This window comes from Muntiacus reevesi, chromosome 5, assembly GCF_963930625.1.
Source record: "Muntiacus reevesi chromosome 5, mMunRee1.1, whole genome shotgun sequence".
In the NCBI taxonomy this organism is placed as follows: domain Eukaryota; kingdom Metazoa; phylum Chordata; class Mammalia; order Artiodactyla; family Cervidae; genus Muntiacus; species Muntiacus reevesi.
This window is the reverse complement of record NC_089253.1, coordinates 52,449,490-52,471,525: the sequence shown is the minus strand read 5'-3', so window position 1 is coordinate 52,471,525 and position 22,036 is coordinate 52,449,490. Positions and strand designations below refer to the sequence as shown.

Sequence of the window (22,036 nt, the reverse complement as noted above, 5' to 3'; positions counted from 1 at the left end):
CAGAGGCAGGCGAGGGGACCGCACCACCTGAGGCGGCTAGGCGCACGCCTCTCTTTCTGTGCGGTTAGGGGATGGCCCCCATCTCCTCCCCACGGCGAGGTGAAATAAGCTGGCCGTGTTACGTCGCCCGCCGGAGCAGCCCCGGGGAAGTCCGGTCGGGTAAGGCATCGTGGTGCCTCGCCCCTTTTCTCGGCAGCCGGGCGGGCAGGGGAAGAAGGTAACAGCCGTGGGCTCGGAGCCTGCGCCCTGCGCCCCGCCCAGGCTGCGGCCGCGCGGGGAGGAAGCGCGTCTAGTTAAGCGCAAAGTTTCCTTTTTTGTTTTGTTTTTTTTTTTTTTTTTTTTTTTTTTTTTGCTTTCTCTTCAGATTCGCCCTAACGGGCCGTGGGGCGGGTATGCCACACTTCAGTTTGAGCGGGGGTCCCGAGACCAAAGGGTGAAAATAAGCGAGCCCCCCACTCCCCGCCTCCGTAAAGCGTCCATCCCGCTAGCCATGAACAGCCGCGACCACCTGTTCAAAGTGTTGGTGGTGGGGGACGCCGCGGTGGGCAAGACGTCCCTGGTGCAGCGATATTCCCAGGACAGCTTCAGCAAACACTACAAGTCCACGGTGGGAGGTGAGACGCTGCGGGAAGCGGCCGGGGTCCTGCGACTCCAGCCGCGGACTGGAGTGGGCTGGGGGCTGGGGGTTTTGCGGTCTTTAGGTCCTTCCCCGGGCTAGGAAGGAGCTCTCTGGGACCCTAGTGTTTGATGTGCATGCCTCTCGGGGGTTTTTCCAGTTAAATTTTCCCAGTCAGAGCTGACTGTCTCGAGAGAGAAAGGCAAAGGTGTGATGTAGGAAATGGGGAAGGGTGGGTGAGCAAATGAGCAGTTGCTGCGTTTCGCTGGGGAACTGAGAACTCAAGTGTCCAGCCTTCCTAGCGGTCACCGGCAAATCTCTGCGACAAGCGGACGCCGCTGAGACCTTCTGGAGAACCTAGTTAGGTACCAGCTGGGGCTGCCTGTTCTACCGTTCACGAGAGTTACAGACAGCTGTTGAAGGAACAGAACGGCCTCAAGGAACCTGGCCTCAAGGAGCCTGGCTTTATTATGGAGATGCCTGCCTGGGCGAGCCGCTTGGACACTCAGTCAGATACTGATGAGCTGTGTGCTTTTTGTCCATTGATTGTTTAAGTAGACAACCTATTCCTAGTGTAAAATATACCACTTTTCTGACCTATTTTCCCACCCCTTTTTCTCTCAAACTGGGGAGGCAAAGGACAAAGGGGACACCAGGGGTTAATTCACTTCTTTCCAGGTGTGGCCTTTGGACTCATCTTTCCAGAAGTAGAAGAATGCTTTTTAATTAAAAGTTTAGCTGGGGAGAGCTGGTGAAGAGGGAAAGTAACAAACATTTATTTATCTCCATTAAAAGAACTTTTGTAATACAAATTTTGAAAATGTACACTAGTGTTCATTATGGAATTTTTAAAAATTAACATGCAATTACATTGCAACTAAGACATCTTCCTTAAGAACATCCATCAAAACAAAGGGTTTTAAGTTTCAAACAAATAAAAAAAATTAGTAACATGAGGGCCCCTAATTCATGGATTTGGTTTAAAAGTATCCCACTAATTTTTAGCAATTGCTCTAGTTTTTCTATAGTAAAGATATAATTGACTGGCTGTTTTTTTCAGTGTTTACTCTAAATTTCCCCTAGCTTTCATTTCTGTCATAGATGTGAAGAAATATATTTCCAAACATCAGAAATTATCCTGTTTCTGTCTTTGTCAAAAGCTCTTCCCCCTTGGCCTCAACTCACAGTGTCTCAGCATCTACAGACGTGACAGTAGCTTCCAGCACAGCTCTTAAGCATCAGCCATGGGGTGAATCCTCTGGAACCTTTTCACTTTATCTCATTCCTGCCCAGGATAATTCCTACAGCCTTATGAAGGATGTAGAATTCCCCCCAACGGTGTGATTTTCTCATAATACAATTGGATAAGAAACCAACAGTGAAACTGAGTGTGGAAGATGTAAAGGCCAACACACTTACCTCATTTCCCTCTTCTACCTCATCATCCCTTCCCTGAGAAAGCCCCCTAAATCTTCCAAAAACTGTTTAACCTGAGATAAGGAGTTGTTTTTGTAATTACTCTCACCTAATATTCTCCAATTGAGTTTTCTCAGCCTGAGCCAACTGTCTGAAAAGAGATAAGGCAATATTAGTAGGATCAAATAATTGGTTTGAAAAGAGTAAAAGCCAGAGATGCCTTCAGAATATGCATGTGAATTACAAGTCCCATATTTAGTACATGGGTGTGGTCCATTGAGGGCTTAAAATAACCAAATAAACAAACAATGAATGAATGAATGTGATGGGAGTTGTGTGTTCCTAGGGTTGTATATGCATATTTGATATGACTTTATGGACTTTTTAAAGGTAAACTTTATTCAAGTACATTATACATATATTTTCAGTGGACTTTGCTCTGAAGGTTCTCCAGTGGTCTGACTCAGAGATGGTGCGCCTCCAGCTGTGGGATATTGCAGGTAGGATGGGAAGATGGGACAAGAACAAGGGGAGATATTTTGGTTTAACCAACAAGCTTTCAGAGAAAAAGTAGAACCAAAAGTTTTTTTCTGAAGCTGGAATGATCAGACTGCTCTGAGGATATGTAAGCTGAATAGATGTGGAGCTTTTGTAGATGTGTTCTGTAAATGTTTTACCCTGAATAAATATAGAGCAGTCTCTGTGTGAGTGGAAGGCGCTGGTGAGGTAGTGAACTATGAAGACCGTAGGTGGATGCTCCCACAGCAGGCAGAGGGTGCTCTTTCTAAGGTTTCCAGCTGACCTTGGTGAGAAACAAGAGAAGACAATAATAATAGCTAGACAGTGTATTAAAAAGCAGAGACATCACTTCACCAACAAAGGTCTGTCTAGTCAAAGCTATGGTTTTTCCAATAGTCGTGTACAGATGTGAGAGTTGGACCATAAAGAAGGCTGAGCGCTGAAGAACTGACGCTTTCAAATTGTGGTGCTGGAGAAGACTCTTGAGAGTCCCTTGGACTGCAAGGAGATCAAACCAGTCAATCATAAAGGAAATCAACCCTAAATATTCATTGGAAGGACTGATGCTGAAGCTGAAGCTCCAGTACTTTTGGCCATCTGATATGAAGAGTGGACTGACTGGAAAAGACCCTGGTGCTGGGAAAGATTGAAGTCAGAAGGAGAAGGGGACAACAGAGGATGAGATGGTTGGATGGCATCACAGAGTCAATGGTCATGAGTTTGAGCAAACTCCGGGAGATAGTGAAGGACAGGGAATCCTGGCATGCCGCAGTCCATGAGATCACGGAGAGTTGAATACAACTGAGCGGCTGAACAACAGCAACCCTTATTTATTATTTGTTAATCACTTTTCTGAGTGTTTTAGATTCACTGACTCATTAATCTTTACAACTAGCCTATAGTAAAAAGCCACTGCTTTCCCCCACTTTACAGATGAGCAATCTGATGCACTGAAACCTTGACTTATCGAAAGTCATATAGGTAGTAGATGACAGAGCAGGAATTTGGAAGTGGATGATCTGGGTACAGAATCTGGACTCACCCACTCCTCATACTGCCATCTTTCCCTTAATGAAGATGGAAAGGGCCCGGTGTCAGACAGGGTCCCCAAGCTGGTTCTGAGGATCACTTTCTTAAGAACTGTCTTACTTCCCAGGGCAGGAGCGCTTCACCTCTATGACCCGACTTTACTATCGGGATGCCTCTGCCTGTGTTATTATGTTTGATGTTACCAATGCCACTACCTTCAGAAACAGCCAGAAATGGAAGCAAGACTTGGACAGCAAGCTTACACTGCCCAATGGAGAGCCAGTGCCCTGCCTGCTCTTAGCCAACAAGGTATGTGGTCAGCTTGGAAAACGGCCCCTGGCTTCAGTCTGTGGTCAGAGAGTAAGTGAATCTAAAATGCACTCTGATTCTAGGTTTCCACTTGCCCTTCTCATGCTGGCAAAATCTTCTCTACCTCTTTTCAAGAGATGTTGAAACTTTCTTTGAGAAGAATGTTGACTGTAGATTTCTGATGCTGCTGTTCTAGCCATTGGGGGAACTATTTCAAATCCACATGTATCTGAACAATGTTCCTATTCCCAGGAAGTTTATGGTGTTGCCTTTATTTTCTTTGCCAGTGTGATCTATCCCCCTGGGCAGTAAGCCGAGACCAGGTTGACCGGTTCAGCAAAGAGAATGGTTTCACAGGTTGGACAGAAACCTCAGTCAAGGAGAACAAAAATATTAATGAGGCCATGAGGTGAGTAGCTTATGCTGTTCTAGGGATAGGCATACAGATTTACCCATCTTTCACTGCAGCATCTTGGACCTTCTTGTTTCTGAGCAAACAAGAACAGAATGGAATGCCAGCTTCTGAAGGCCAGGGATACTCTCTTCTCTCCTGAGATAATTGGGGACAATGAGGCATTTAAACCTTGTGGCTTTACTGAATGCCATCTGGTGACAAAACAGACAATACCTGCCGTTTCTCCATTCAGTTTCTCAGGCTTATTTTTTATTTGATTTTTAGAGTCCTCATTGAAAAGATGATGAGCAATTCCAGAGAAGATATGTCTTTGTCCACTCAGGGGAACTACATCAACCTGCAAACCAAGCCCTCCTCCAGCTGGGCCTGCTGCTAGTAGCATTTGTCTTGTTTTCCCTCTCAGCTCCAGGAGGTCTTTCTCTTCCCTTTGGTTGCCCACCCAACAGTTTTACTAAGTACATTTGACCTGTCTGCTGGTGACTGTCTGGTAAGGAGAGCCATCATCACTAAGAAGAGATGCGTGGAACCCATGGGCATTTCTGCCTCTTGCTTGCTGCTGGCTTAGAGAGACCAGTCAGTGTCCTCTGTCCAAAAAGATCATCTCATCCCTCAGTTTGTGGTCTGGGATTGATTTTGTGGGAAGGATTAGAAATTAGCATCTGTGTTTAAGGAAGCATAATTCTCACCTGCTTTTGAGTGTATTTTTCCATTCAATGTATATTGATATCCCAGTCTGATAGGACTTCAGTTACAAGGAAAGTGAGATCAAAGCTCATTTCCCAAATTCCTTGTTGGCCATTGCTTTCAGATTCTTTCTGTTTTGCCTTCGAATTAAACATCTGATTCCAAGATGCAGGAGGAGTGGGGCCAGGTAATATGGGTTTAGGGCTACTGGAGGCCCTAAACGAAAAGTCACTGTATTTTTTTTTTAAGATTCTAAAGTTGTATTAGCTTTCTCTTGTCTTGGCTCTAAAAATAGCCAAGCTTTTAAATGAACTCTTTGGTGAGAGCATTTCTTTCTCCAAAGAAATTGATTCTCACATTAATGTTTTCTAGTGTCTTTTTCCCAGTGGGCTGGGGACCTGGTTTGCAGGTTTCTGGGTTGATGTCTTGCTGCATAATGCTGCAAGTGACATCAGTTGGCTCTGGTGCCCTAAAATAGGTCTGTTCCTCAAAGCTCTGGGAGTCTGAGTGGAAGAAGAGGGAGAGGTTAACAGAACAAAATCCTGTGGGGCAACTTGCTTATGAGCACTTTTGTGGCTAGCACTTAACAACCATAGGAAATAAATATTATGTATAGGCCTTTGCCTAGAGGTGGAAAGTAGATAGAGAGAAAATCATTAGGTAATTTAAGTGCTAAATTGGGTAGAGTTTTTAGTATCCAATCACTTCTAGACAGTCTAATTTGTTAAATTCTCACAGGATGGTGATTTATAACCTACCTAGAGTTATGAATATTCTTAGTGAGCTCAGACTTAGAGCTCTGTGAGAGACATTTAGCTAAATAAGTGTTCTAAGTCTGCGGTCCCCACATCTGATCAAAACCACCTGGAAAGTTTGTTTAAAGATTTTAAAATAAAATGTTTTAAGATTAGTTTCCAAATCTGACCTACTAAATCAAAATGCCCAGGAGTGAAACCTGGGGATTCATTGTTGTTATTTTCGAAACTTCCCAGGCAATTCTGATCAGGCCAGTTTGGAAACCACAGCTGGAGAATGAGGTAAAAATGCAGAGATCCAGGCCTTCCCAATGAAATGTTCCTGGGCTTCTGTAGGCTTCATTAGTTCTCTAGGTGATTTTGACACACACCAGACTGGGGCTTCCAAGGTGGCACTAGAGGTAAAGAACCCGCCTGCCAATGCACTAGACATAAGAGATGAGGGTTGGATCCCTGGGTCAGGAAGAACCCCTAGAGGAGAAAATGACAACCCACTCCAGTATTCTTGCCTAGAGAATCTCATGGACAAGGAACCTGATGGGCTATAGTCCATAGGGTTGCACAGTCTGACATGACTGAAGTGACTTAACACACACGCGTGCAGACTGAAAACCACTCTCCTAAGAGATCAGAAGCCAGATAGCAGAGCTTTGGTGGTTTGTTTTTAATGCCAGTTGTTATAAATTTTGCACAGTCTTTTTAGACCTTCAGGTTCTCTTTTGTATAACCCATTCCAGATAGAGTTTTTATTACAATGATTCTGAAAATAATAGTGGAAGAACAAGTTATCTGTGAAAACAAAATTGATTTTTATTCACTGATTTGAACCCCTGCAAAATCACAAATAAATGGGAAATAAGTGTTGTATTCATGGTAGTTACTGACCTTCAATATGAGTTTGTTAAAGTGTTATTTTATACTGATAAGAGTATTGTGGAAATGGAGACTTTTTAAAATACCTTCTTTAAAATGAAAGTAAGTGTTATTCTGTTCATCTGTTAATTTACTGTTACCAGTTGCCTTGTTCCAATTCAGTGATGTAACTTCTCAAATACTGCTTGGAAATGTGACCATTTAAAAAAAAATTGAATATGTTTTCTTTTCCCACTTGTTGACTCAGGGTATTTCTGCCTTTTCAAGCACTGCTAGAGGCTGGCCTACCAGCCCTTCTGGATTTTCTCTCCCAACTGGTGAACATTATGGCCCTGAAACCAATTAAGAAGAAAGTGAAATATAATTCCTCTCCATATCCCTATCTGTAAAGAAAAGAGAAAGAAAAAGATAAGGAAGAAAAAATATTTACATGATTAGAAATGTGATTATATTAAAAATAATTAGATCTTATCACTTGGATGCTACCTCTTGGGTAAAACTGTTTGGAACATGGATATCATTGTAGCCCTTCTCTAGAGAAATTTCCGTATTTGAGACAAGATTCCCCTTCACTTATCCAGCTAGTCTGTGGCCAAGAAGAAAACACAAGCATTCCCTGCAGAGTGGTCTAAGAGATATGAGGAAGGGCTGAGAACAGAGCTGTGAGGTTGTGACTGCCCTGGCTTGCTATTTTGAGCAGAATAGCTGAGTGATCAAACAAGCTGGGAATGGAACCACAGGTCACGGAAGGCCCCTCAGCAGCAAGTGATGGTGTGCTCTTCTGTGCTATAATGAGCCAGGGTTGCTCTGAGATGATTTCTCTAACTCACTTAGCAATAGCTGAGGACTATTTGAGTTCTTCATTTTCCCCCTAATCTCCAGATTTAACTCTTTTCCTTAGCTGGTCTGTATTCTGTCCTCAGAACACTGTCCCATCTAACAGAAGGCTCTTCCTGCCTTTTATACTTTTGTAGGAAGTGGCCAAGGTTAGCAGATGTAAAAATTTCCATGATAGATATTCTGTACATTCTAGTCATTAGATTGCTCAAGGAAATAAACTTAAGTGCCCTTTTCTCCTTCACCCCCTTGGTTCACTATGTATAGGAAGAGGCCCCAGCTGTGTACATGACTCATTTATTAAAGGCAAATACCCCCCTGCTGCAAATTGGAATAGGTAGAAAGCCAGTTGAAAATGTGCATTGGAAAGAACTCTACATGTATTTTTGACTTGAGAATGTATCTACACATGATCTTTGTTGTTGTTAGAAAAACCCTGCCCTCTCTTTGACTTTCAAGCGTAATCTGAATTCTGTTCAGTTTTATCTGCAGTTTTAGTATAATAATGGTATTGTTCTGCTTTAGGTTCCTCCAGGGAGATAGAAGTAATAAGATACAGATATGTATGTATATGAATATGTGTGTGTATATATGTAAAGGGATTTATTATAAGAATTTGTCTCGTGTGATTATGGAGGCTGGCCAGCCTGAACCTGTGGAGCTGAGGCCTCAGTTCAAGTCCCCAGACTGGCAAACTGGAAGAGCTGATGTTCCTGTTCAGAGGCCGTCACACAGGAGAATTCTCTACTACTCAGGATGGGGCGTCAACCTTTTGTTCTGTTCAGGTCTTCAACTGACTGGATGAGCCCTACCTACATTAGAGAAAGCAATCTGCCATATGGCATCTACCAATGTAAGTGTTAATCTCATCCCAAAACATGCTCACAGAAATACCCAGAATAATGGTTAACCAAATATCTGGGTAAACCCATGTTCCAGTCAAATTGACACACAAAATTAACCATTACTTGCACTTAACAGTTCTTTACTATATAATGGTACTGTTTTGATAACTTTCTTCACACTCAACTTGATTTACACTTATCTGATTAGGAACTAACCTACATACAATGGGAGTAAAGAGGAAAAGCAGATATGAAAGGAAGAAAATAAGATAGACATTTTATGATTTATCATGACATGAGACGGGCAGTCCAGTAGTACTGGATACCAATATCTGACTTTGTGTAAACTCTTCCCTCAGATCTGTGAGTTGTGCATGTTTCATATACTACCCTGGAAATAAGAAAGCAAACAGTTCTCATTTTATATTTGAGGTAACAAATATCTCAAAATTTGACTAATGAAAGGCAGCCATTTGAATCTGTAATAAAGCCAAGACATAACTGCAAATCTTCAAATTCCCCATCTCCATTCTATGATTTAGGTTTCTGGGAAACATTTGACCTGAAAAACCTATTTTATTAATAGAATATGAGCCCAGACATTTAGAGAAGCAGAACTGGCTCTTCTTGGGTTGGAAATTTAGTTTGTATTAGACTTTGAGATCATGTTCAGAGACATGTGTAATTAAACTTGGGGCCAAGTTTAGTGCTGTTTGAATAGCACACAGCATAGATATATCCTGAGATGTTTGACAGGTTCCAATGACTAAGATAATGTCACCCAAATACAGTGACTGTCATTTAATTTCGAACATCAGCTTTCTTGTTTGCAAATACAGAAATTTTAAAAAGTTATTATTTTTCATTATAGTTTATCACAAGATACTGAATAGTTTCTTATACTATACAGTAAGACCTTGTTGTTTATTCTATATATGCAAGTACAGGGATTTTATGCTCAAAATTCTCCAAGCCAGGCTTCAGCAATACATGAACCGTGAACTTCCAGATGTTCAAGCTGGTTTTGGAAAAGGCAGAGGAACCAGAGATCAAATTGCCAACATCCGCTGGATCATTGAAAAAGCAAGAGAGTTCCAGAAAAACATCTATTTCTGCTTTATTAACTACGGCAAAGCCTTCGACTGTGTGGATCACAATAAACTGTGGAAAATTCTGAAAGAGATGGGAATACCAGACCACCTGATCTGCCTCTTGAGAAACCTGTATGCAGGTCAGAAAGCAACAGTTAGAACTGGACATGGAACGACAGACTGGTTCCAAATAGGAAAAGGAGTACGTCAAGGCTGTATATTGTCACCCTGCTTATTTAACTTATATGCAGAGTACATCATGAGAAATGCTGGGCTGGAAGAAGCACAAGCTGGAATCAAGATTTCCAGGAGAAATATCAATAATCTCAGATACACAGATGACACCACCCTTATGGCAGAAAGTGAAGAGGAACTAAAAAGCCTCTTGATGAAAGTGAAAGAGGAGAGTGAAAAAGTTGGCTTAAAGCTCAACATTCAGAAAACTAAGATCATGGCATCTGGTCCCATCAGTTCATGGCAAATAGATGGGGAAACAGTGTCAGACTTTATTTTTGGGGGCTCCAAAATCACTGCAGATGGTGATTGCAGCCATGAAATTAAAAGACACTTACTCCTTGGAAGGAAAGTTATGACCACCCTAGATAGCATATTAAAAAGCAGAGACATTACTTTGCCAACAAAGGTCCATCTGGTCAAGGCTATGGTTTTACCAGTGGTCATGTATGGATGTGAGAGTTGGACTGTGAGGAAAGCTAGGCACCGAAAAATTGATGCTTTTGAACTATAGTGTTGGAGAGGACTCTTGAGAGTCCCTTGGACTGCAAGGAGATCCAACAAGTTCATCCTAAAGGAGATCAGTCCTGGGTGTTCATTGGAAGGACTGACACTGAAGCTGAAACTCCAATACTTTGGCCACCTCATGTGAAGAGTTGACTTATTGGAAAAGACCCTGATGCTGGGAGGGATTGGGGGCAGGAGGAGGAGGGGACAACAGAGGATGAGATGGCTGGATGCATCACCGACTCGATGGACATGAGTTTGAGTAAACTCCGGGAGTTGGTGATGGACAGGGAGGCCTGGTGTGCTGCGATTCATGGGGTCGCAAAGAGTCAGACACGACTGAGCGACTGAACTGACTGACTGAACTGACAGGGATTTTAACAGCCATTCCATTTTCAACTGTTGTTGCCAGTCCAACTCTTTGCGACCCTGTAATAATGAGAGCTGGGGAAGAAATAATAAAATAATAAAAATAATAAAGAAATAATAAAATAATAAGTAATAATGCTTATGTATTTTTCAATTAGGAAAAAATATTTAAAAAACAATTAAACCCTTTAACAGTTCTCCAACAAGATGAATTTCAGATGCCCCAGCATGGCCTATAGAGTTCTTCCTGATTTACCCTTTCTCCAATCTTATTTTCTCATAGTCCCTTGCTTTCCTCCATCCATCCTCTCTCTACCCCAGCGCCACCCCCCTCCCCCCCGCACCACAGCTCTAGGTCTAACATCCATCTACTGTCCTTACAGCAAGCTCTGCTGTTTAGTGAATGCCCCCATGCATTCACTTTATTCTGTCTAAGAATGCATTTCTTCTTGTAGTCCTCCAGTTGGAGTGCCTTCTTCCATGAGATTGTTCCTGACCTCCTTCCTCTACATCACTACATCATTACATCACTACAAGAAGTAGACTCCCTGCAGTGAGATGCAATTATTTTACATGCCTGGCTCTCTTCTGGACTGCCCTTCCTGGACAGAAAGCATTTCTTCCCCAGCTCTCATCCCACAATTATAACGGTAGGTATACCGCTTAATTAGTGACCTATATAATCTCTCCATGGCCTTTCTAACCTTATTTCCCACTGCTCTATAACATGACCCCTTTGGTCTACTGGTTACTACTCAAACCTGCATAAAAACTCTAAGCCCCCTTTCTTCCCAGCCTGAAATCCTATCCCACCTCTTTCTCAATTGGTATCCATCTCGTGTCCTACTTCCCTTTAAGAAATCTTTCTTGACCTCGTTCTATGAACTTCTATGGCATAGATCTTATATCCTCCACAACTCCTACTGCAATACTGGATACATAAAAAGTATCCAATCAAAACTGACAAGTGTGAATCCAATTATATGAAAAAAGTCTGCACATGACAAAAATGGACTGAACATGAATTTATCAAAATGTAAATAGAGGTTTTGTTTGGGTTGTGGGACATTTTCCTTAAGGAGCAGATTTAAAATTGTTACAGAAGTACTTAAAACCCTGTACACCCATTTAATAAATTACTCTTTATGTGGGAAAACTTCAGGGAAGCCACCACCAAAACAGACACATACAAAACAGGAGGCAGTTTATTTAATAAAAGGAGCTCCTGAAGTTAACACAGCTAAAGGATAAAAATCAGTTTGCCACTCTCTAGCTGTCTAACCTTGAGCAGAGTCTTAATTTTTTGTGCCTTAAGTGTCTATATATATAGAATCTTGGGATCATTATGAAAATAAAAATAATCCATGTGAACTACTTAGACAAATATGTATTTGGCGTATAGAAACATTCAGATATTGGCTACTGGCAACAACAGCTTCCCTGGTGGCTCAGATGGTAAAGCGTCTGCCTACTTTTTTAAAAATGACTTAAAACAACAGAAATGTATTATTTTATAATTCTGGAGGTCAGAGATCCAGAATAGGTTGCATTGGACTAAAACTGAGTTGTTGGAAGGATTGCATTCCTTTCTAGAGGCTCTAGGGAAGAATCATTTTCTTACCTTTTCTGGCTTCCGGAGGCCACGCACATTCCTGGGCTCATGGTCCCCTTCTCCCGTCTTCGGAGCCAGCAAAGGTCCGTCAAGTCTTTCTCACATATTATCACTCTGACATTTCTTGTCCCTCTCTGTGACTTTTAAGGACCGTTGTGATTATGCTGGGCCTGCTCAGATAATCCAGGTTAATTTTATGTTAAGATCATCTGATTAGCAATCTAGTTCCCTTTCCCACAGTCACAGGTTCCAGAGGTTAGGTCATAGAACTGAGGAGTAGTGGGTTAAGGAACTGGTCTGGAGTCACACAACTAGCTGGTAGTAAGTAGGGCCAAGAACATTATTGTTATAATTCAAATAATATATTTTTTAGAAAGAAATAGAATTCTTTTGTAATTTGACCTCTGAAAGACAACTTGATTAATAAGAGTATGAATATTCCTCCAGGATTTTCTCTGCATATGCAACCCCAGCTGTACAATGCTTTCTCCTAAAAACAAAACAAAACAAATTTATGCATGGCTTCCTGAAACTTGCTTTTTTTCTTCTTTAATGTATCTTGGATATCTCCCCTTGTTAGAATACATAGTTCTACCTCATTCCTTTTACTTGCTACATAGGGTTATATGGATGTATTATAATTTACTTGACCAGTTATCTAGTAATGGATGTTTGGATTATTTCTTTTTCCTCTCTTCAAATAGTGCCACAGAATCTCTCTATAAATTTATAGACTTGTGTGAAATCTTCTTTATGAACTCCTAGAAGTAAGTCAAAGGGTATCCATACTTTAACTTTACATATAGTGCCAAATTTCCTTCCAAAATGTTGGTCCCATTATATACTCCCACCAGTAGGATATGAAGGGCCAGTTTATCCATATCCTTAACAAGACTATTTTCAACCTTTACCAATTTAAGTAGTGAAATGTAAAGAAAAAATTTTTGGTTATGATTAAATGTAATTGTCATTTTTATTTCTTATGTTAGTCACCTATTTGTATCCTATGTCTGTTTTTAATTTGTTGTCTTTGTTTAGTGCTTTTGTAAAAGCTCACTGTATATTAAGGATATTAACTTTTTCTCATACATATTGTAAATATTTTTCCTAGTTCATGAAGAGATTTAAAGTAGAATAATATTAGACTTGTGCCTGAGAAACTGGCAACAGCTTAAATGTTAGTATAAAGCATTCAGACTTTATTATGAGAACTGTAAGGACATATTGAAAATTTAAGTATTAGGAATGCCATGAGTGCTGTAGTTCAGGAGGGTAGTATTGTTTGTTGTATATACCACACATTCCAAAAAGGGAAGAGAAAAAAAAAAAAATCGAAGAGAAGCTGTTGCAGTAATTTAAGCATGAATGGTGACAATGGACATGGCAAGTGAATAGTGAATTTGAGAAATGCAGTGAAGAAAGAATCAAGAGGTTTCCTTGTTGAAGACTAACAGTGAAGGGTTGGGGTGGAGTCAGTAGCACCAAGGATTTGAGCTCAGGCGATTAAGAAGATGTTGCTGACAGAAATGAGGAGTCAGGAAAAGAATGTGGGTAGGGAAGATAATTTGTTTGGCATAGATGAACTGAGCTTGTGGGCATTCAAGTAGAAATGTCTGCTACGCAGTCAGGATACTGAACTGGAACTCCAATATACTGGAATTCATTGGAGGCAGAGAGGCTGGCAGCAGTTGGTAGAATCATGTCCATACTGGGCGTGGTCAGAATACAGTACTTCTCCTAGGAACGGTTAGGAGATAGTGGAGAATAAGTGACAGCACTTTGGACATGTTATTGTTGTTCAGTCACTAAGTCGTGTCCAACTTTTTGCGACCTCATGGACTGCGGCACACCAGGCTTCCCTCTCCTCGCTTTCTCCAGGATTTTGCTCAAGTTCATGTCCATTGAGTTGGTGATACTATCTAACCATCTCATCCTCTGCCATCCTTTTCTCCTTTTGCTTTCCATCTTTCCCAGCCTCAGGGTCTTTTCCAATGAGCTGGCCCTTCACATCAGGTGGTGAAATTAAGGACATACTTCCTTGGACATTCATGGAGGTAAAAGATGACTGTCATCACTTCTCACTGTCACCTTTTCTCCATGTGTAGCTGTGGTTACTCTTTGTTTACTCTCTTCCTAAGGATTGTTATGTTCCGGTCGAGGCATAAACCAGCTGTTGGATTTGTGGTTTTCTCTTCAGTGAAGACAGTGTAATCCATTCTTCCTCCTACAGTGCTTCACAGTGTCCAACCTACTTTCACAAGGGAGCCCTTTCTGTTGCTGTTGTTACACCAATCTCATGAAGGAGGGAAGGACTAGCATAATTATCCCCATTTTACAAATGAAGAAGCAGAGGCACAAGAATTTAAAATTTGCTGAAGATCACCTAGGTAGTAAACCACAGTGCTCAGGGCCAATATTCTTCATTACAAGTTAAGTGCTCTTTTTGTTATACCTTGGGGCCTCCTCTTTCAGCAGTGTTCACGTAACAGTGTTTACTGGTGGTTTAGATGGATAAGGCTGTGTCATCTTCCATGTTACAAGTGCAAGTTTTCTATGGATTTTACTGCTGTTGAGCCAAACAGCAAGTGTTAGTGTTTTGGGGTTTTTTTCCTTCAACCAGATGTCAAGTTGTACATCCTATTTGTCTTAGTATTAGAAACCCACCTAAACTTAGCTCTTAACATTCTTTTATTTATTTATTTTCGGCTGTTCTGGGTCTTCTTTGCTTCGTGGGCTCTTCTCTGGTCGTGGCGAGTGGGGGGTGCTCCTCCTTGTGGTGCGCAGGCTTTTCATTGCTCTTGTTGCGGCACATGGCTGTAGCGCGCAAGGGTTTCAGTAGCTGCAGTGTGTGGTTCCCGGGTTCTAGAGCACAGGCTCAGTAGTTGTGGTGCACAGGCTTAGTTGTTCCTTGGTATGTGGGATTTTTCCGGACCAGGGGTTGAATCCATGTCTCCTGCACTGGTAGGCAGATTCTTTACCATTTAGGCACCAGGGAAGCCCCAGCTCTTAACATTCTTAGGAGTAGAAAGGAAGATAGAAGTCTGAAGCAGAAGAAATATACACTTGAGAAAATGAATTAGAAAGTTTAAATGGACTTTGGCCCAGTCTTTTTCTGGCTGTGACCTGAGGCAAGGGAGCATCCTTCTTAACCATGAACCTATCTCCAAGAAGGTTTTTGGCCACTGGGGTTGCAGAAAGACTAACTAAACACACAGCTCCTCTATCCCACCCTTTCTTATGAGTGTTGTGATGGGACAGAGACTCAGCAGGTTGGAGGTAAAAGATTTTTAAAAAGAAGAAGAATGAAAAAAAAAAAACACAACTCAAGAATCTTTCTTTAATTTCCTGGCAGGGTCTTCAAAGACAGGTCCCTTTCTGATATCCTGTAGACAGTAGAAGCAGTGTCTATCTTTTTTTTTTAATGGACAGTGTGGAATCTTTAATTGAAGTATTTGATGTAAGAAAGAACATTTGTCATTCTGTTATGGTTGATGTAGCATACAGCCTTACATAGTTTCTTTTTTTTAAATTTTTTATTTATTTTAATTGGAGGCTAATTACTTTACAATATTGTGGTGGTTTTTTGCCATACATTCACATGAATCAGCCATGGATTTACATGTGTTCCCCATCCTGACCCTCCCTCCCACCTCCCTCCCCATCCCATCCCTCAGGGTCATCCCAGTGCACCAGCCCTGAACACCCTGTCTTGTGCATCAAACCTGGACTGGCCATCTGTTTCATATATGATAATATACATGTTTCAATGCTATTCTCTCAAATCATCCCACCCTCGCCTTCTCCCACAGAGTCCAAAAGTCTGTTCTTTACATCTGTGGTCTCTTTTGCTGTCTCGCATATAGGGCCATCGTTACCATCTTTCTAAATTCCATATATATGCATTAATATACTATATTGGTGTTTTTCTTTCTGACTTACTTCACTCTGTATAACAGGCTCCAGTTCCATCCACCTCATTAGAACTGATTCAAATGCATTCTTTTTAATAGCTGAGTGATATTCCATTGTGTAAAACGTACCACAGCTTTCTTATCCAGTCATCTGCTGATGGACATCTAGGTTGCTTCTATGTCCTGGCTATTGTAAACAGTCCTGTAATGAACATTGGGGTACACGTGTCTCTTTCAATTATGGTTTCCTCAGTGTGTATGCCCACCAGTGGGATTGCTGGGTCGTATGGCAGTTCTATTTCCAGTTTTTTAAGGAATCTCCACACTGTTCTCCATAGTGGATGTACTAGTTTGCATTCCCACCAACAGTGTAAAAGGGTTCCTTTTTCTCCACACCCTCTCCAGCATTTACTGTTTGTAGACTTTTGGATAGCAGCCATTCTGACCGGTGTGAAGTGGTACCTCGTTGTGGTTTTGATTTGCATTTCTCTGATAATGAGTGATGTTGAACATCTTTTCATGTGTTTGTTAGCCATCTGTATGTCTTCTTTGGAGAAATGTCTGTTTAGTTCTTTGGCCCATTTTTTTATTGGGTCACTTATTTTTTCTGGAATTGAGCCACAGGAGTTGCTTGCATATTCTTGAGATTAATTGTCAGTTGCTTCATTTGCTATTATTTTCTCCCATTCTGAAGACTGTCTTTTCACCTTGCTTCCCTGGTGGCTCAGAGGTTAAAGCACCTGCCTGCAATGCAGGAGACCTGGGTTTGATCTCTGGGTCAGGAAGATCCCCTGGAGAAGGAAATGGCAACCCACTCCAGTATTCTTGCCTAGAGAATCCCATGGATGGGGGAACCTGGTGGACTACAGTCCATGGGGTTGCAAAGGGTCGGACACAACTGAGCGACTTCACTTTCACTTTTCATAGTTTCCTTTGTGCAAAAGCTTTTAAGTTTAATTAGGTCCCATTAGTTTATTTTTGCTTTTATTTCCTAACTCTGGGAGGTGGGTCATAGAGGACCATGCCATGATTTACATCAGAGAGTGTTTTGCCTATGTTTTCCTCTAGGAGTTTTATAGTTTCTGGTCTTACATTTAGATCTTTAATCCACTTTGAGTTTATTTTTGTGTATGGTCTTAGAAAGTGTTCTAGTTTCATTCTTTTACAAGTGATTGACCAGTTTTCCCAGCACCACTTGTTAAAGAGGTTGTCTTCTTTCCATTGTATATCCTTGTTTTGTCGAAGATAAGGTGTCCATAGGTGTGTGGATTTATCTCTGGGCTTCCTATTTTGTTCCACTGATCTGTGTTTCTGTCTTTGTGCCACTACCATACTGTCCTGATGACTGTTGCTTTGTAGTATAGCCTGAAGTCAGGCAGGTTGATTCCTTCAGGTCCATTCTTTCTCAAGATTGCTTTGGTTATTTGAGGTTTTTTGTATTTCCATACAAAGTGTGAAATTATTTGTTCTAATGCTTTGAAAAATACCGTTGGTAGCTTGATAGGGATTGCATTGAATCTATAGATTGCTTTGGGTAGTATACTCATTTTCACGATCTTGATTCTTCTGATTCATGAACATGGTATATTTCTCCATCTATTTGTGTCATCTTTGATTTCTTTCATCAATGTTTTATAGTTTTCTATATATAGGTCTTTTGTTTCTTTAGGTAGAGTTATTACTAAGTATTTTATTCTTTTCATTGCAATGGTGAATGGAATTGTTTCCTTAATTTCTCTTTCTGTTTTCTCATTGTTAGTGTATAGGAATGCAAGGGATTTCTGTGTGTTAATTTTATATCCTGCCACTTTACTATATTCATTGATTAACTCTAGTAATTTTCTGGTAGAGTCTTTAGAGTTTTCTATGTAGAGGATCATGTCATCTGCAAACAGCGAGAATTTTACTTCTTCTTTTCCAATATGGATCCCTTTTATTTCTTTTTCTTCTCTGATTGCTGTGGCTAAAACTTACAAAACTGTGTTGAAGCAGTGTCTGTCGTTAAACCTAGCTGGCTGATTTTCACATGGCCACAGAACTGGAAGTGCCCAGCATGGAGTTAGTGCTCAAAAATTTTTACAAAGCTCCCAGAAACTATGGCATAGCCTTGAAGGAAATGGGTCTTTGTTAGGGGTAGGAAAGAAATATCAGACTCACTGCCCCCACACTGTCACTTCTTATTGTCTTTAACATATGCAGGGGAGAAGGAAAAGGCTAATTCTCAACATGTAACAAAATCATAGGGGAAATTAAGCATTGGGTTCCAAAAGCCATTAAATCTCATTTCCTGGGAGAAAGAATAACCATCTTTTCTGTCTCCTGAGCCTGTTTCATTTTCACAATTTCATATATTGTTTCTTCAAGGTTAACTGACAGTGCATCTAAGATCTAACATGTCAGATGATCAGTGTCTTTCTTCAGTTTCCTACAGAATGGCTGTGCTTGAGACAGGTGTCCAGGGGAGATTGTGTGGGGACGCGCTGCAGGGATCTGACCTTGCAGGTTGCATTTCAGATTCTCCTCATGGCTAGGGAGACAGTTCTAGGGGTCTTGTAGGCATAACTCTGTACTTGCTCACTAAAAGGTAAACTAGAAACTCAAGTCTTCCTTCCTTCCTGACAGTGTTTGTTGAAATACTGAGTGAAGGGACTTCCCTGCTGATCCAGTGGTGAAGACTCCCCACTTCCACTGCAGAGGGAACAGGTTTGATCCCTGGTTGGGTAACTAAGATCCCATGTGCCACACAGTGCAGCCAAAAAAACAAAAAGAACAGTACCTGGAACAAATGAAAAGGGTATCCAGTGTTTTTAAAAAGAGAAAAAAAGAAATAGTGAATAAACAAGCAAACAGAAGCTGTTAGCTGAAGCTGAGATAAGGAGAGAGAGAGGATATGACCCTCACTTTGGAAGAGGAATAGCCTTCATTCAGTGGCCATCTGTACATAGGCCTGGAAGTAAACTACAGTGCCAAGGCCCAGAAGACCTGTTCTGAACTTTCCATCTGCCTGGATATGTAGACTGGTCAGTTCCTTTCATTGCCTAATAAATGAATAACAAGAACTCCTCTGCCTCATCTCACAATAACAAATAATGGTATTTGCTAAATAACAGCAATCTGACCTAATAAAAGAGCTTCCAAGAAAGTCACCTGTGACTGCACCACACCAGCCTCTGCACTGGCATTGTGACAATAATGGTTGACAATACTTAGTCAAAACATTTGGACATCCGCTAAGACTACCACCAGAAAAAAAAAAAAAAAAAAAAAGATGACTACTATCAAAAAACACCAAAACAAGGGTGTCCCTGGTATCTCAGGGTAAATAATCCACCTGCCAATGCAGGAGACATGAATTCGATTCCTGATCCAGGAAAAGCCCACGTGCTGTGAAGTAACTAGCCTGTGTGCCACACTATTGAGCCTGTGCTGTAGAGCCAGGGAACCACGGCTAACGAACCCATGTGCTGCAACCGCTGAAGCCCACACACCCTAGAACCTGTGCTCTGCAACAAGAGAAGCCATCACAATGAGAAGTACTTGCTCTGCAACTAGAGAAAAGCCTGTGCAGCAATGAAGACCCAGCGCAGCCAAAAGTAAATAAATTATAAAACCAAAAAAAGTGTTGGCAAGATAGGGAGAAACTGGAACCCTTGTGCACTGTTGGTGGGAACGTTAAATAGTGCACCTGCTATGGAAAATAGTATGGAGATTCCTCAAAAAAAATTAAAAATAGAATTACTGTATGAGCCAGGATTTCCACTTCTGGGTATATACTCCCCAAAATTGAAAGCAGGTGCTGAAAGAGCTATTTATATATCACATTTATAGCAGCAATTATTCACCATAGCCAAAATCTGGAAGTGACCCAAGTGTCCACTGACAGAGGAATGGATAAACAAAATGTGGTATATACATACAATGACATAGTATTCAGCCTTTAAAAGGTACAAAATTTTTATACATGCTTAAACATGATTGAACCTGGAGGGACATTATGCTATATGAAATAAACCAGTCACAAAAGGATAAATACTATGATTCCACTTATGTGAGGTTCCTTGCGGTAGTCAAATTCCTGAAGACAGGAAGAAGAATGGTGGGTACCAGGGCTGGGGAGAGAGGGACTGGGGGATTAGTGTTTAAGTATAATGTTTAGTTGAAAATATTCTGGAGATGTGAATGTACTTAATGGTATGCTTTTTTTTTTAACTACCAACAACATTCGAGGGGAAAGAGTGGCATGACATGGAAGAGAAAATATAACTTGTTTAACGCTTTACTGGTGGACTGTGCTATTCTTTTCCCTTGGGGAAGCCAGATTTTACAAGGGGAGACATTCAGGAGGCAATAGTAAAGGTTTGGTTTGTTTGTTTATGAACTGTGGCTTCAGTTGGTTATTAACAGGCTGCCTGTGACAGGGATTGAAGTCTGTTTTACAATGGTCAGGTAAACCTTGGCCTTTCCCATAGTGATCCTGAGCTCTACTTCTGAGGGTTCTATGCGTCCAACAAATGTTCACAGATTTAAATGCAACGATCTGAGTTACCCTCCGTTATTTGACTTGAGTCTTGAACCAGCCCCTCCCCCACCAAGGAATTAGGAATATGAATTTACTAATAACAGATACTTACATTCCGCTTACTATTCCAGAAACTGTCCTAAAGCCTTTTAATATATCAACTCATTTAACCCTAAGAATTCTATGAATTCAGCACTACTGTTGCCCATTTTACACATGAGAAAACTGAGGCACAGAGCGGTAAAGCTATACACCTATTAAGTGGTGGGCCTGAGGTTCAAACAGAAACACCTTCTGGCCCAGCGCTTTTGCTCCTAATTTTTAGGCCCCTAAGGTCCACGACTGGGACGTTAATGACACTGAAGTGATCTCAAGGTCCTAGATGGAGAATGGAACTTGGTGGTGAAGTTATTCCTTGACTGAGAGCCTGCCTCCCTGCTCCAGCAGTTGCTGGGCTCCTGTGGTCTAACGGTGAAGCAAGGCGAAGGGGTTTCTGGGTTTAAGGTCAAAAATTTTGAAGCTATTAAGTTTCCCTCCAATTCAGAAGCAGCCCCTTGCTGACGAATCAGCTGCCTAGCCCACAGGTATTGCTGTCAGTGGAGTTTATAGATGACCAAGACAGGCGAAATGATGTTTCATTAAGCTAACATTAAATAACACTGAGCCGTTCATAAATCTTTTTTCTCAGTCGTCCTAAGGCGCGACCCAAGACGAATCTGCAACTCCGGAGTGGCAACCAGGGGGCGGGACGAGCAGCGACCATTTTTGTTTTGCGGCCGTGCGCTCTCAGAGAATCTTGACAAACAGGACCTCACGGAGGAGGTGGGGCCTCTCCGCGGGCGGGGCGGGGCGTGGAGGGACGTGATGATTCAAACTGACCAATGAGCTCCGCGCATCTGGCAGGAGCTGCCAATGACCGGTCGTGCTGGGGCGGAGTCCACAGGCCCTAGTGGGTTCGGTAGTCCGGCGGCTTTGGCGCATTTTCGGCTGGTTTGATTCATCCATTTTGAAGAGACTGGGGAGCGGGGGGCTCGTCTGATTAAGGGGCCCTGAACCAGGGAGCGGCGGAGTCTGAGAAGCAGCAGCTCGGGGCTCGGCGGCAGCGGCCTCCTCGGCCGAAGTTGGGGGGGGTGGGGCGCCGAGCGCGCGGGGTGGGGGGGGTCCTGGTCTTTGGCTCCTCGACTCGGTCCTGTTTCGACAGCGAACATGTCTCGGCCTGTCAGGTCAGTGCGGAGTCCGAGGCCTGGAACGGGCTGGAGGGGGCTGGGTGACTGGTGAGGGAGCGGGGTGGGGGGGGGAGGGGTGCCGAGGCGCAGCGCCGGCCCTCTCCGCGCCGCGCGTGGCCTCCTCCGTTTCGGGCCCCGCGCGCGCCCCTGAGCGCGGGGGGCCTGGCTGGCGCGCGGGGCTGCGCGGGGGCGGCGGCCGCGCGCCCGAGCGCGGGCTCCTCCCCGCCCCGCGCCGCTGCAGGACCCGGGGCCGCGTTGCCACCTCCCCC

General features: G+C 42.3%; 2 protein-coding genes across 5 annotated transcripts in view; both read left to right on the top strand.

Annotated features, from left to right (window-relative positions):
- Positions 1-10,601, top strand: RAB29 (RAB29, member RAS oncogene family). Of its 4 annotated transcripts, none has more exons than XM_065938256.1 (6): positions 1-159; positions 474-614; positions 2,461-2,532; positions 3,708-3,889; positions 4,177-4,298; positions 4,569-10,601. In XM_065938256.1, the coding sequence occupies exons 1-6, from the start codon at positions 72-74 to the stop codon at positions 4,678-4,680; spliced, it is 717 nt and encodes a 238-aa protein (XP_065794328.1). In that variant the 5' UTR covers positions 1-71; the 3' UTR covers positions 4,681-10,601. The 4 variants fall into 4 exon arrangements, with proteins under 4 accessions (XP_065794328.1, XP_065794329.1, XP_065794330.1 ...); XM_065938257.1 differs by having other exon boundaries at positions 19-159; positions 365-614; XM_065938258.1 differs by having other exon boundaries at positions 20-217; positions 365-614.
- An 11,059-nt stretch (positions 10,602-21,660) lies between these two features.
- Positions 21,661-22,036, top strand: part of NUCKS1 (nuclear casein kinase and cyclin dependent kinase substrate 1) — a 28,871-nt gene continuing 28,495 nt past the window's right edge. The window contains exon 1 of the mRNA XM_065938255.1: positions 21,661-21,764. Within this exon, the coding sequence (XP_065794327.1) occupies positions 21,748-21,764 (17 nt within the window). The 5' untranslated portion in view covers positions 21,661-21,747. The remainder of the gene's footprint in view (positions 21,765-22,036) is intronic.

What these genes read in the sequence shown, in the direction of transcription:
- RAB29 (XM_065938256.1), top strand. Translation starts at nt 72, where the DNA reads ATGGCCCCCATCTCCTCCCCACGGCGAGGTGAAATAAGCTGGCCGTGT. An exon ending in CCCCGGGGAAGTCCGGTCGG is followed by an intron (nt 160 to 473) that starts GTAAGGCATCGT and finishes GCCTCCGTAAAG; the next exon opens with CGTCCATCCCGCTAGCCATG. An exon ending in GCCTGCTCTTAGCCAACAAG is followed by an intron (nt 3,890 to 4,176) that starts GTATGTGGTCAG and finishes TTTCTTTGCCAG; the next exon opens with TGTGATCTATCCCCCTGGGC.